Below are 16,191 nucleotides of genomic sequence, written 5' to 3'. Positions count from 1 at the left end.
AGTTGTGTAGCCACGCCCTCCGTAGAAGCCATTCACTGGCGAAACTAGACAGGGCGCTTGCTACACCATACATTTGAAGGATCCCTGCGCTCCACCGAAGCAGGACGAGGCAGCTGTAACTCTGCCTGGTATCCTGTCAGCGGTGCGAGGAGGAGACACCGACGCCGATCGCATGAGGATCTGGTGATATTTTCAAATGCCTATTACTGTTTGAATGAATGTACGTTAAATATATAAGGGGAGCCTGATGTACTGGGACTTGAGGGTTTTACATATTAAAAGCTGAATTATGCTATGGTGTTTTTTTCTGTTCTTGCTTGTTTTACCTGTGGGTCCTTAAAGCATCTGGTTCCATGATAGAAGCTGTCCGCTGAGATCCATGGTAGTATTTTATATTTCATTGCGGTGAGTTTGAACCCCGACGGGGCGAGTGATCACAACAGGTGAATTAAGAAGATTTTTGGTGGATGGTGCATGCTGCTATTTTTTTGTCTTCGAGTACTTGTTTATATATGCTTTTCTTTTTAAACAGCTGCTTTTGTTTAGGTTGTCTGCTATTCATTTAGCAGTTAACCTAAGATTTAGATCTTTTTTCTTTTACTCTAGGTTGTGTATAGGTATTCATCCAAGTGGCGCTAAGCAGTGTATTATAGGCCTTTTTTACACTACTTTATTATACAACACCTTGTGCCAGGGTATACACATCAGGAAATATCTTTAAACGATTTAATCTAACGAATGGAACCAGACAGGGGTGCCTTTTATCACCCATCATATTTTCGTTAGCAATCAAACCCCTTGCGATATCCTTTAGAACTAACCCCAATGTCACAGGGATCAAAATTGGACAATTAGACCATAAACTAGGACTATTTGCAGATGACGTCCTCTTAACTTTATCCATAACCGACACATTACTAAGCAAAGTAACCAATGTGCTGGATGCATTTAGATCAGTTTCTTTTCAACAAATATTTTGTCTTACCAATGAATATTCCACCAGATCAAGTTGATAAACTAAGACAACAATCTAGTTACAGCTGGGACAACCCTTCTATTACCTATTTGGGTATTCAACTTACCTACCCACCAACTAACCTATATGAAGCTAATTACCCCTCTCTACTAGACCAAATCAATCAAGATATACAATCGATCAAAAAAACTCAGCTACCTTGGATCGGAAAGGACAGCAGCTTTTACAATGAAGACATTGCCGAAGATCCTATACTATTTCCGATCCCTCCCAATCCCTTTACAAGTTCTTCACACAAATCAACTCGAAATTAAACAACTTGATCTGGTTGGGGAAAAAAACTAGGATTTCCTTATCAATTATGTCAATGACTAAATCCAAAGGAGGCTTAAACCTCCCTGATATTCGTTTATATTATTACGCCACACTCCTAGACCAAATGAGATTCTGGTTCAGACATTCTAATGATAAACTATGGTTGAACATTGAATGGGAAATAACTAAAGAAAATTACCTATTCTCTTTATCCATAGATCGTTATATTTTACCAAAAATAAATATACCCAACTTCCTGACAATTAAGTCTACCCTAACAGCCTGGAAGTTTGCTCTAACGAAATTACAACCAATAAACACCCCAGTCCTTATCCCAATACCATTAAGAGTAATTGATTATTGCAAAGCATGTATTAATACATCATCCAAGTCCAAACAGGGAATCAACTTCTTTGAACATTTACCGGGTCATCAAAAACACAGAACAACAACTAAGCTCAACGCCAAATATTTTAGTAAAAATTTTAACCCGGAAAAAAAGCTTAGAACTCCCTAGTGCACTATGGGAATTTTTCACTTCTTACAAGAGCACTAAGAAAAGGGTAAAAAGTGGGAGTAGCGCTAAAAAAACTTGGTGTATGAGTGACCATAGAAAAAAATAAAGTAAAAACGAGTTGTGCTAGAAACACCTCATAATGATGACCAAGAAGGCCAACCGTGTAAAAAAATCCCAAATATAGATACAAATAAACAATGAATAGAACAGTAGTGTAAATGTCCAGACAGTGTAAAATGAATCCAATTCCGTTGCTAATGCTGGATCAAAATCAGGAAAAACAAGCGTTCAAGCTGACCCTTACCGGAAACATAGATCCCCAAGGATCAAAATAAGCAATCCACGATGTATCAATTGAAGAACCAAATCAGGACGGTTTAGGAAGCTCCCACTTCAATGGACTCAGCCCAGTGGAGAAAAAAACAAAAACAAAAGCAATAGTGCAAAAACGTATGGCAAAACAGGCACTCTAATTTAACTCCCGGTGATGAGTAATAGACAGACACTGTGAAGTAAAGTTGAGACACCACCACCATGAAGACACACTGACCCTTACCGGAACTAAACGACCCCCAAGGGATCAATAATGCACGGTAGTGTGTTGCAAACTGTCAGCAGAGAAGCGTTTTCAAACAGGTCCTTTCACTCCAGAGGTCAAATGGCCAGGTCCCATGAAAAATATGTACAAACTCACATAGTGAAATACCATCGAGATTTATTAAAATAAGTAAGTAGAACACTTACACTTAGGATGATTAAAAACAGCGAGGAAAATTGGCAGCCGGCCGGCAAACAAACAAACAAGGTACGTCCTCGATACGCGGTGATGTCAGCACGTCAACCTCCCAACGTTTCGTCTTCAGGAAGACTTGATCACGAGGATGAGGATGCGTACCGCGTCACCGCGTTAAATACACAAGAGGAACACAAGGGGGCGTGTCGAATCTGTGTCCTAAACGAATGCAAGCCAGGGTCAGGGAAGCCGTAAGGGCAAACAACGTTCAAGCGTTATAGAGACCGCCGCCACAGAGTATAGGCCAATACTGGACACACCATGGAGGCGATCGGTACAGGCTAATGAAGGACACGCTATAGGCGCGATCGGCACAAAAGTTAAAAACATTAAAAATACGAAAAGAAGAAGAGGGTAAAAACTCTCCTCGGATTCCTCTAAGTCATAGATGACTTTAGATAGGTACAAATAAGAAAAAATTGAGCTAGACCATATATTGCAGCAGGCTTGCAGTCGTCAGATAACAGCGTCAACATTGTGAACATAGAAAGGCACCCAAATGGTTGAATATAATGGGTGACAGTTACAGAAGACTATATTGAGTAGCAAATGAGTGACATATATTAGACATATAAAAGATGTGTTATTAAAAAAATATTAATAAAACATTAACAGCGCTAAAAACAGCCTATCTAATGGCTTATGAGTCCAATACTCATATACTGCAATGATTAGTTGAGGAAAAGGTTATAAAGTTATGTATGCATAAAGATATTATGTAGCATGTGTCCACACTCTTTGTGAATCAATTAATGATAGTCCTTGCACTTCCTCTAATATGCTGTTCTTTGTGTGGAGTGATTTCACAGTATAGCTGTTTATTCATTCAAATGCTGATTGAAGCTGTCTGTGATTTCCCCTTAAGGTATTGTACTCACCAAAAAGTAGTACTTTAAAAGCATTGGATACATCCACTGGTGGTAATCACTCATCGGTTCTCCTCCTCTGGTGTATAGTGATGATCCATACGCTCTTCAATCAGTGTAGCTTGGCAATCATGCAGGGAAGCAAGAGAGACTTTGCATAGTGTAAAATCCTTTTTATTTGTAATCATAAAACCCCTGCTACCCGCTCATGCTTACACAAGATTAAAGATAAAAAGCGCTTGTCATAAAGGCTGCTGCCTCTGCTCACTCAGGAATATGGCTCCAAATAACTCAGGCTCAAAATTCCCCTCGTAAGTCCCGGGTAGAAGCTCGGCTGCCTTGCAAGCTGAATCGTCGTGTAGTCACGCGTGACTACACGACGAGGCAGCCGAGCTTCTACCCGGGACTTACGAGGGGAATTTTGAGCCTGAGTTATTTGGAGCCATATTCCTGAGTGAGCAGAGGCAGCAGCCTTTATGACAAGCGCTTTTTATCTTTAATCTTGTGTAAGCATGAGCGGGTAGCAGGGGTTTTATGATTACAAATAAAAAGGATTTTACACTATGCAAAGTCTCTCTTGCTTCCCTGCATGATTGCCAAGCTACACTGATTGAAGAGCGTATGGATCATCACTATACACCAGAGGAGGAGAACCGATGAGTGATTACCACCAGTGGATGTATCCAATGCTTTTAAAGTACTACTTTTTGGTGAGTACAATACCTTAAGGGGAAATCACAGACAGCTTCAATCAGCATTTGAATGAATAAACAGCTATACTGTGAAATCACTCCACACAAAGAACAGCATATTAGAGGAAGTGCAAGGACTATCATTAATTGATTCACAAAGAGTGTGGACACATGCTACATAATATCTTTATGCATACATAACTTTATAACCTTTTCCTCAACTAATCATTGCAGTATATGAGTATTGGACTCATAAGCCATTAGATAGGCTGTTTTTAGCGCTGTTAATGTTTTATTAATACTTTTTTAATAACACATCTTTTTTATGTTACTATTTTATTATAATAGCTGCTTTTCCACTGCATAAAATAATTATACAGTTTAACCCTTTTTTCCATTTGAGCGCTGGGATCAGAATTATCCACAGGTTTTTTTCTGATAAATTTTTTACAATATATTAGACATAATTTAGACTCTAATGAATAAAAACTTGCTCAGATTTCACAAAACAGTGAGCAAAATACTGTGTATATTCATATAGTCTGACTGCCATTAATCAAATTTGGCACCAGACTATACTCTACATATTAAACCACATGTGCTATATTTCAACCACAAAAAAAGTGTATATATATATATATATATATATATATATATATATATATATATATATATATATATATATATATATATATATATATATATATATATATATATATATGAAAATAATTTTTTTTTTTTTTTAAAAGTGCAATGGATTGCAATAAGTTAGATGACATCACTGTCAATAAAGACTAGAGGTGTCAATATAAATAGACCAAAAACTTTGTGAAAAGTATAAAACATAGTGAAAGAATTTTTTGGAATAATAACCAAAATAAATTGAGAATTTTGAAGTTTATATGTTGTATAACATTTTGAGTTTGCTGCTTTTTATTTGATTTTGTTTTTGTTATTGGCTATGCGCATTTTTTCACTGTCTACAACTAAGAAAAGGGGCATATCCCATTTATATAAACTTCTTTCATCCTTACCTCTCCAAACCAAAACTATAAATATGATAAAGTGGGAGAAAGATCTTTCTCAAACCATCTCATGGGAAAAATGGCAGAAAGCCATACATATTAATAGTACCTCAACATCATGTATTGAACATTGGGAAAACGCACAAAAAATACTGAACCGCTGGTATTTGACCCCATACAGACTCTCCAAAATATTTCCCACCTCATCCCCCATCTGCTGGAGATGTGATACCCAAACAGCTAATTTAGTACACACATTATGGGGTTGTAAAGCTCTATTTAGCTTTTGGAAAACTATCTCCTCCTTTGTAGCGTCTCTCACTGGAAATCTAAAGACACTCACACCTGAAATGGCCTTATTAGGCTTAAACCTAGACATTTACCCTCCCCAACATAGAGTTATAGGCCCAGATTCACAGAGAGCAGGGCGAACAATAATGCCGCCGTAGGGCAGACAATGTACGCTACGCCAACACAGCGCAGAGAGGCAAGCACTGCATTCAGCAAGCCAGTGCTCCCAACGGTGCGCCAGCGTGGCATGGGTTTTGAAGGCGTACATCGGCGTAGGTAGAAGTGGGCGTGACCCCATGCAAATGAGGCGTGACCCCATGCAAATGATGGGCCGAGCGCCAGACAGGTACGTATTACGAACTGCGCATGCTCCGTGACGACAGCACCCCCATGCTCCTGCTAACAACCACGCCGGCACAACTGCCTAAGCTACGCCAGATCACTGCATACGCCGTGAACATAACGTACGCCCAGCCAGACACACGTCCAACGCAGAATACGTTGGCTTGTGTTCCCTGGTGCAGACCTGTGCATGTTTGTTGCCGGGTTGCACCTCCTTTATGGGCCATAACTTTACGCCGGACGTACAACTTACGCGCATCTCGTGTAGCTTGCGCCGGGCACACGCACGTTCGTGAAGCGCCGTATTTCCCTCATTTGCATATTTGAATGGCTGATCAATGGGAGCGCCACCATGCGTCCAGCCTAAATGTGCGCCCAACCTACGCCAGCGTAGGCAAGTTACATTGGCGGGGTGAAGCCTGCATATTAGTTTGTGGCTCTGGCGCACAGATACGACGGCGCACATTTGCACTTACGTCGGCGTAACTTGTTATACGTTGGCGTAAGTGCTTTGTGAATCTGGGCCATAGTCGCTAATATCCTTATAGCAGCAAGACTCACCATAATTAAATCATGTAAATCTACCCTAGCACCTAACCTATCACATGTTATCTTGAGACTTAATACTCAGGCTCACTATGAAATAATGCTAGCGCACAAAAAAGGTTCCACGGCTAAATTCCCTAAAAATTAGAATGAATGAATTTTACATCCTAGGGCATCCTTTTTTCAGAAAAACTCTAAAGCCTCATACACACACACGGTTTTCTTGGCAAGAACCAGCAAGAAAACTGCTGGCAGAGCTTTCTTGCCGAGTAAACCGTGCGTGTACAAGGCATTGAGATTTTTCGTCAAGAAAACTGGCCAGAATCTCGATGAGAAAAATAGAGAACCTGTCAAGAAACCCGAGCGTCTGTATACTTACCTGTTGCCGTGGAAACCCGCGCATGCTCAAAATTACTTTGACGCATGCGCTGTAGCTTCCAAGGCATAGGTAGGGTGTAGCAAGATGGCGGCGACGGCATCGAATGTGACGAGTGCATGCTTGTCGTAGTCAATGACGTCACTGCGTTCGTGCCATTCAAAAGAATGGCGGTTCTTTTGAATGGAGTGTCTGTACACTCAGCCAGCAAGAGATTCTTGCCAAGAATCTCGTCAGGAAAAATTATGAGCTAGATTCAGCATTGATTTACTTTGGCGTATCTATAGATACGCCGCGTAAGTAGAAAGATGCGCCATCGTATCTATGCGTGCCATTCTGGGAGCTAGATACGCCTGAATTTCAGCTTCCTCCGACCGACGTAAGTGTTAGTACGCTGTCGTATCTAGGGTGCATATTTACGCTGGCCGCTAGGGGTGCTTCCGTAGATTTACGTGTAGAATATGTAAATGACCTAGATACGCCGATTCACGAACATACTTGCGCCCGCTACGCCATTTACGTAAGGCTTACGTCCGGCGTAAAGTTATCCCTGCTATATGAGGCGCTGCCAATGTTAAGGTATGGACGTCGGAACAGCCGTGGAATTTTACGATCGTTTACATAAGTGGTACGTGAATGGGGCTGTGCGTAGGTTACGTTCACGTCAAAAACATTGAGCCGACGTATCTTAGGGAGTATATGCGACGTGACTGAGCATGCGCGCGCATGCGCCGTTCGTTCGTGAAAACATTTACATGGGGTCATGGCTAATTTGTATACAACACGCCCACTACCATCCACATTTAAATTAGGCGGGCTTACGCCTGCCTATTTACACTACGCCGGCGCAACGTACGGCGCCAGATCTTTGTAAATACTGGTCTGGGCGCCCTATTTTACATCGGTGTAACGCATATGAGATGCGCTACGCCGGCCAATATATACACCGAGCTACGTGAATCTAGCTCTATGTTTTTTTCCTGACGAGATTCTGGGCCGGGTGTACAGGGTCTAATGCCGCGTACACATGATCGTTTTTCGGCATTTAAAAAAACAACGTTTTAAAAAAATGTCATTTAAAACGATCATGTGTGGGCTTTAGAGCATTTTTCGGGTTCTGAAAAACGAAAAAAAAAAAAAAATCGAACATGCTCTATTTTTTCACGACGTCTTAAACAATGTCATTTTTCGGGTTGTAAAAAATGATCGTAAAAAACCTGCGCATGCTCAGAAGCAAGTTATGAGACGGGAGCGCTCGTTCTGGTAAAACTATCGTTCGTAATGGAGTAAGCACATTCATCACGCTGTAACAGACAGAAAAGCGCGAATCGTCTTTTACTAACACAAAATCAGCTAAAGCAGCCCAAAGGGTAGCGTCATCCGCATGGAACTTTCCGTTTATAGTGCCGTTGTACGTCACCCCGCTTTGCCAGAGCATTTTTTTTTCACGATCGTGTGTGGGCAACATCGTTTTAATGATGAAGTTGGAAAAAAATCGTTTTTTCTAGAGGCTGAAAAATTTTGTTTTTTACAACCCGAAAAAGGTTGTGTGTACGTGGCATAAGAACTATTAAATGTGCTCCTGAACGACTATTCTCTTAAAGTTAGTTTGATGTATAAGATAACTTCCATCCAGTATGTTTGAAGTCTATCCAGGCACCTTGGTGAAGACGATGTTTGACAAAGTAACTGGATTATTCTTGTTTACTTTCTCAAATTTCAATAAAAATCTTTAAAAAAAAACAGGAAAGGCATATACAAAGATATCCAAGGAATTGAGAATGCCAATCAGCAGTGTTCAAACTCTAATCAAGAATGAGTGGTTCTGTTGAAACCAAACCACGGTCAGGTAGACCAAATACAATTTCAGGCACAACTGCCAGGAAAATTGATCGGGATGCTGAATAACTTCAGGTGAAATACAGGACTCTCTTAAAACATGTGGTTGTGGCTGTTTCAAGATGCACAATAAGGAGGTACTTGAAGAAAGATGGGCTGCATGATCGAGTCACCAGAAGAAAGCCATTACTACGCAAATGCCACAAAGTATCTTGCTTACAATACAGCACAGAGACAAGCCTCAAACCTTCTGGCACAAAGTCATTTGTGATGAGACCAACATGTAGTTTTTAGGCCACAACCATAAATGCTACATTTGGAGAGGAGTCAACTCAACGAGGCCTATGATGAAAGGCACAGAGGTGGGTCGCTGATGTTTTGGGGATGTGTGAGCTACAATGGCATGGGAAATTTGATCAACATTGCTTGAAAGATGAATGCAGTATGTTATCAAAAAATACTAGAGGAACATTTGCATTCATCAGCCAGGAAGCTGCGTATGTACTTGGACATTCCCAACACAACAATGATCCAAAACACAAGGTCAAGTCAATCTGTCATTGGCTACAGCAGAATAAAGTGAAGGTTATGGAGTGGCCATCTCAGTCTCCTGACCTCAATATCATTGAGCCACTCTGGGGAGATCTCAAACGTGCAGTTCATGCAAGAGAGCCCAAGAATTTACAGGAACTGGAGGCTTTTTGCCAAGAAGAATGGGCAGCTTTACCATCTGAGAACATAAAGAGCCTCATCCACAAATACCACAAAAGACTTCAAGCTGTCATTAATGTTAAAGGGGGCAATACACGGTATTAAGAACTGGGGTATGTAAACTTTTGATCAGGGTAATTTAGGTAGTTTCTGTTGCCATTATGATTTAAAAAGAGTAAACACAGTTGATTAATAATACATGGCTTTAGCCAAACACTAACCATGAGTTTTTGTGTTATCATTCATATTTTCTGAAAAATGGCCAAGAAATCATAAATTCTGCCAGGGTATGTAAACTTATGAGCACAACTTATACTTTTCCCTTATTCAGTTTTATGATATTTACGTTTTATGTTCTATGTTTTCTTGCCAGCTTCCACATATCCTTGGCATCACTGGTTATTGCTCTTGGATTCTGGTTGCTGACGTTTATTGTCTCCGCCCACACTTCTCTTCCCCATCACACCCATAGTCTTTATATAAAGGACTGAATATTGGCTCATCTTTTATGGCATAAAGAAGGAGCCTATTAGATGCTCTGAAACACATCCTGTCCTTTAGAAATCATTTCCCAGCTTCTGCGTTTCACGCTTGTCCCGTGCGCATTTCCGCTGATATCATCCATAAGTCCAGTGTTCCATGCTGGTTCTACACAGCGTGGCCGCTTCTTCCTTGGTCCTTTCCCCGCAGCTTCCCTCTGCTGGACATTTGGGACCCCAAACATCCCGCTATGGTTTGGATTATGTTGGGACCACTGATGCTGGATTCTTCACATAATATGATGAGCTTGCTTACATTTACTGATAGTAAGTGTTTTTAACCCCTTGGCCATTAAAGTTTTCTGCACTTAGAGGCGACTTTCTTTCTGTTCACAATACATCAGCAGCCTGCAGATTTGCAGCCTTCAGGAATGTATGCTGTGGATATCCCAGGAAGCTGCAGACAAACCCTAAATACCTGATGTGAAATGTCCTTCTAGCTCCTTACAAGTTTTCTGAACAACATATTTAAACTAAACTACATTTATTCTACCAGATGGTAGTTCCCACTGGGAATATTTAGCGACACCTCCGGTCACCAGAGACACAACAGGAAGTGGAAATCTGGTTAAAATGGGTAAAACCTTGTTTACCTTCACCAAAACAGAATCCCTTTGGAAGTAAATCCTTAAAAATTGTGGATATTTCCTCACTTCTTCTCCCGTTAACAACAGACCTTAGGACATATAGTGAGGACAAATCTCCCAAATGGGGATACGGAGGGCAATAAAAACCAGACATAGGCTCTTACCCTTACCCACTCCATCTAGAATAAAATGAGTTATACTTTATTTCCAGTTTAACTTTTCCTAATCATATACTGGGAATTGAAAGTAGTACAAGTATTTGACAACCCTTAGGCCTCATTCACACGAGCGTGCAAATCTGTATGGCCGTGCAAAGGGCCGTTTTCAGCTGCCCAAGATGCACAGGTGTTCCATGCAGGCAGTCTGTTTAAATTAATAACAGTTGTACGGACCTCCATGTGCATCCCAGAGTGTACATCTGTGCAGGTACGATGCATGAATCAGAATAGTCTGTCTCCGTCCTGATCCATGCATTGGACCCTCATGTATGTACATTAAAGGATGTAGGTGGAAATCTGTGCAGATCCATGCAGCTGGCTGCCTTTCATTGATTTCAACAGACTGCATGCATGCCCATGCACATAACACATGTGCACCCCCAGACCGCTGAACACAAACCTTCACACAGTTGTACATATCTAAATGAGGCCTAAATTGTATAATTTAATATTTTTGAATACTGAGCCAAAACTGGCCTTTGAACTACAGCCAATATACACTGAGCTAAATTATAAAACGTAGCCCTTTTGTGTTTGCCCCTATTTATCATGAGTTGACTTTTTCTATCTACACAAAAGGCCTATTTCTCTCAAATATTGTTCACAAATCTGTCTAAATCTATGTTAGGGCCCTTTCACACGGATGTGTCCATGTGCAGGCTCCACTTTGCTCAGCTGGGATTGCTCCGTCGATCCCAGCTCAGCAGGCAGATGACAGATCTGTCTCTGCACACTGTGCACGGACCGACCAGTCAGAGCGGCTCTCTCCCCTATGGGAATCGGATGAAGACGGACCGTAGAGTCCGCCTTCATCCGATCCGATCCGCCAGACAGGTGGAAAATAGGGTTTCCATCCGTCACACTTTGGTGGATCCGAGCGGGTTAGATGTCAGCGGACATGTCACCACTGACATCCGTTGCTCCATAGAGGTGCACGGAGCGTCCATTTGGGTCCGCCCGTGTGAAAGGAGCCTTAGTGAGCACTTCTCCTTTGCTCATATAATCCATCCACCTCACAGGGGTGGCATATCAAGGTGCTGATTATACAGCACAGGTGTGCCTTGGGCTGGCCATAATAAAAGGCCACTGTAAAATGTGCAGTTTTATCACACAGCACGATGTCGCAAGTTTTGAATTGGCATGTTGACTGCAGGAATGTCCACCAGAACTTTTGCCCTTGAATTGAATGTTCATATCTCTACCATATGCTGTCTCCAAAGGTGTTTCAGAGAATTTGGCAGTACATCCAACTCTGCCTCACAACTGCAGACCACATGTAACCACACCAGCTCATGACCTCCACATCCAGCATCTTCGCCTCCAAGATTGTCTGAGACCAGCCTCCTGGACAGCTGCTGCAACAATCAGTTTGCATAACCAAAGAATTTCTGCACAAACCGTCAGAAACCATCTCACAGGGGCTCATCTGCATGCTCGTCATTCTCATTGCGGTCTCGACCTGACTGCAGTTCGTCGTCGTAACCAACTTGGGTGGGCAAATGCTCACATTCAATGGCCTCTGGCACTTTGGAGAGGTGTTCTCTTCATGGATGAATCCCGGTTTTCACTGTACAGGGCAGATGGCAGACAGCGTGTATGGCGTTGTGTGGGTGAGCGGCTTCCTGATGTCAACGTTGTGGATCGAGTGGCCCATGGTGGTGGTGGGGTAATGGAATGGGCAGGCGTATGCTATGGACAACGAACACAGGTGCATTTTATTGATGGCATTTTAAATGCACAGAGATACTGTGACAAGATTCTGAGGCCCATTGTTGTGCCATTCATCCACGACCATCACCTCATGTTGCAGCATTATAATGCACGGCCCCATGTTGCAAGGATCTGTACACAATTCATGGAAGCTGAAAACATCCCAGTTCTTGGATGGCCAGCATACTCACTGGATATGTCACCCATTGAGCATGTTTGGGATGCTCTGGATCGGCGTATACGACAGCATGTTCCATTTCTTGACAATATCCAGCAACTTCGCACAGCCATTGAAGAGGAATGGACCTACATTCCACAGGCTCCTATGGGAGCCGTCTTAACTGGTCTGACACAAGTGGGTCCGACTTTGAAAATTTTCCCTGTACTACTTTGGTCCGACTTTGATCCTACTTCAGTCCATTGAATATCATTGAAGTTGGATCAAAGTCAGAACGCCGTCTTGCATGCTCCGACTTTGGCATGCGACTTGTGCTCTGATGATCTTGAGGAGGAACTTTACGCCAAATTTTAAATAAAAAAAAGCATGGGTTCCCCCTCCAAGAGCATATTTTATGGGAAACCCCCTATGCCAAAAAAAATGGCATGGGTCCCCCCCAAAATCCACACCAGACCCTTATCTGAGCATACAGCCCGGCCGGTCAGGAAAGGGGGTGGGGACGAGTGAGCACCCCCCTCCTGAACCGTACCAGGCCGCATGCCCTCAACATGGGGGAGTGATTGCTTTGGGGCAGGGGGCGCCCTGCGGCACCTCACCCTAAAGCACCCTGTCCCCATGTTGATGAGGACAAGGGCATCTTCCCGACAACCCTGGCCGTTGGTTGTCGGGGTCTGTGGGCGGGGGGGCTTATCGGAATCTAGGAGCCCCCTTTAATAAGGGGCCCCCCAGATCCCGGACCCCCACCCTATATGGGGTAAATAAAAGTGTCAATAAAAAAACACACTACACAAGTTTTTAAAGTAATTTATTAGGCAGGTCTCTTCGGCCTCTTCTCCCACTTTCCAGCCTCTCCTCCCACTCTCCAGTTCTTCTCCCGCTCTCTGGTGCCTTCTGCCAGGCTCCCCCGCTATCTTCTGCTCTTTTGCCAGCTCTTTTACTAGCGGTGGCCCGTCTTCTCCGTCGTCTTCTTCCCTCGATGTTGACACGACACTCTCTCCCGATGTAATGCCGTGTGTGCGGTGTGCAATGACTTATATAGGCATGTGGCTTGGTCACCTGGTGACCAAGCCCCTTATGACATCACAGCCCCATCACGCCCAGTCGGTGATGTCATAAGGGGCGGGGTCACCGGGTAACATCACGCTGTTTTTTCGGTGTAGGGGGGTTCCCCTTAAAATCCACACCAGACTGAAGGGCCTTGTATGATCTTAGAGGGGGAACCCATGCTGTTTTTTTATTTAAAATTTGGTGTGGAGTTCCCCCTCAAGATTCATACCAATCACAGTGCCTGGTATTGGCGGGGATCCAAGTCGGATCCCCGTTCATTGAAGTCGGACGCGTCTCTGTCTTCAAGTCGCAGGGCAAAGTCGGATCCAAAGTAGTACTAGTGTCGTGTCGCACCAGTGTGAACCCAGCCTCAGACAGATTTGTGAACAATATTTGAGAGAAATAGGCCAGTGTATGTTTAAATATGATATTCTGATGGTAAGCAAGCTGACAACTATTTCTAAAATTCAGCTTTCTCCATGAAAGGATAAACTTGGCATGGTAATGAAAATATTATTATCTGTAATTATTTAATGCCAATTGTGGTCCAAGAATGGGCAGATGTATATTTTATTCAAATTCCATTCCAAACATTCTAGTCCAAATACCCAACCCTGTGACCCATATCAAATATTGCTTGATACGATCACATCATATTCTTCTTTTACAGAATACAAAAGTATAATTCTCACCGTTTCTTTCTGATAAGTTTTCACTATGCAATCTATAATTCCATGGTACCTGGACTGGGTCTGTATACGTACCTAAAACATGAAAAAGGGACAATGTCTTTAGTATCAGCATTTAAATATAAACTTGTACAGATATTTTGTTTTATTAGTCAAAAGTGGAAGCTTATTGATGCAATGTGACTTCATTTTGCTCATCATCAGACTTGGGTTTTTCACCTTAACTGTATCTATTGGATGTCCAACAACCAGCCCAAGAGCACCTAAAAAATAAAAAGAGACTGGATGTAGTTAATGCAGAAGGGCTTAGTTTTTTTTCCCCTACGAAGCTTAAACATATGAAATAACTTATAGAATACAGATTTTTGTACCATTAAAATACTATCTGTATAAAAAAAACTGCTCTAGTAATTCAATATTTTGCCACCTAGCTGCAGAAATGAGCATTTACAAAGATTAGGCATTGATGTAAGCCCCAGTTACCAGTCAGATGATGCCATTATAGTCACAATATGGCAAGATTCTGTCTGTGTATGGGTGAAACATACTCATTCAACTCCTTTTGTGATTTATGCTCTACATCCCTGCAAGTGAACCTGCCAAAAAAGTTAACTTGCTTTACAAAATACAAGCTCCAAGGATGACATCCTCATCCTGGGCTCACTAGCTAGTGAATGACTGACCTGAAAGTGTGTAGTCTGTGAAATCTGGAAAGACCTAACTCCCACTCTGCAAGATATAGTGCTGTTATCCTGAACACTGACCTAGGCATGTAAATTTGAAAAACAAAATCACAATGCAAGTTCACAATCTGCTATCCTCTTTTATTTACTATAATTCTTTCTTTGCTCTCACATGTATGCAATTCCATGTCAGTTGGTAATGTGCTGCCAAATGTCTCCCAGGAGACATTTATCAATGCAAAAAAAGTTTTAAAAACTGCATTTTTTTCGGGAGCAGTGATTTTAATAATGCTAAAAGTGAAACAATAAAAGTGAAATATTCCTTTAAATTTCATACCTAGGGGGGGGGTGTAAAGTTAGCATGTGAAATAGCGCATGTTTCCCGTACTTAGAACTGTCTCTGCACAAAGTGTCATTTCTGAAAGAAAAAAAAGACATTTAAAACTGACTTGCGGCTATAATGAATTGTCGGCTCTGGCAATTCAGAACGAATTCATTCATAAAAAAAAAAGAAAAAATAGCGTGGGGGTCCCCCCCCAAATTCAATTAGCAGGCCCTTCAGGTCTGGAATGGATATTAAGGGGAATCCCGCCGTCAATTAAAAAAAAATTACTTGGGGTTCCCCCGAAATATCCATTCCAGACCCTTCAGGTCTGGTGTGGATTTTAAGGGGAACTCCACCCAAAATTAAAAAAAAAATGGCGTGGAGTTCCCCCAAAAATCCACACCAGACCCCTTATCCGAGCACGTTAACCTGGCCGGCCGCAGAAGAGAGGGGGGACAGAGTGCGGCTCCCCCTCTCCTGAACCGTACTAGGCCACATGCCCTCAACATGGGGAGAATGTCCCCATGTTGATGGGGACAAGGGCCTCATCCCCACAACCCTTGCCCTTGCCCGGTGGTTGTGGGGGTCTGCGGGCGGGGGGGCTTATCAGAATCTGGAAGACCCCTTTAACAAAGGGGACCCCCAGATCCTGGCCCCCCCCTATGTGAATTGGTAATGGGGTACATTGTACCCCTACCATTTCACGAAGGAAGTGTAAATAGTTGGAAAAAACACATACACACACACACACACACCATAGAAAAAAGTCCTTTATCAATAGAAAAAAAATCCAGCGGTGGTAATCCACTCGTCCCGGCTTCCTGCTCCAACATTGTCTGTATCCAGCGACGGGTGACCTCCTCTCCGGTCCATGAGAAGATCTTCCGGCATCCAGAGCTCCAGAGCACAGCATCGGAGGCCGCCTC

At 42.5% G+C, this 16,191-nt stretch overlaps 1 protein-coding gene across 2 annotated transcripts in view; it reads right to left on the bottom strand.

Annotated features, from left to right (window-relative positions):
• The window catches only part of SLC25A45 (solute carrier family 25 member 45), a 55,166-nt gene that overhangs the window by 26,432 nt on the left and 12,543 nt on the right, over positions 1–16,191 (bottom strand). Inside the window, exons 2-3 of one of the 2 annotated variants that reach the window (XM_040328591.1) lie at positions 14,477–14,520; positions 14,261–14,332 (exon numbers count right to left, since the gene is read on the bottom strand). In XM_040328591.1, the coding sequence (XP_040184525.1) occupies positions 14,261–14,332; positions 14,477–14,520 (116 nt within the window). The remainder of the gene's footprint in view (positions 1–14,260; positions 14,333–14,476; positions 14,521–16,191) is intronic. The other variant, XM_040328592.1, reaches the window with a different exon arrangement.

This window comes from Rana temporaria, chromosome 11 (assembly GCF_905171775.1).
Source record: "Rana temporaria chromosome 11, aRanTem1.1, whole genome shotgun sequence".
Lineage (NCBI taxonomy): Eukaryota > Metazoa > Chordata > Amphibia > Anura > Ranidae > Rana > Rana temporaria.
Note: the sequence above shows the minus strand (reverse complement) of the source record. Positions and strands in the feature narration are given on the sequence as shown.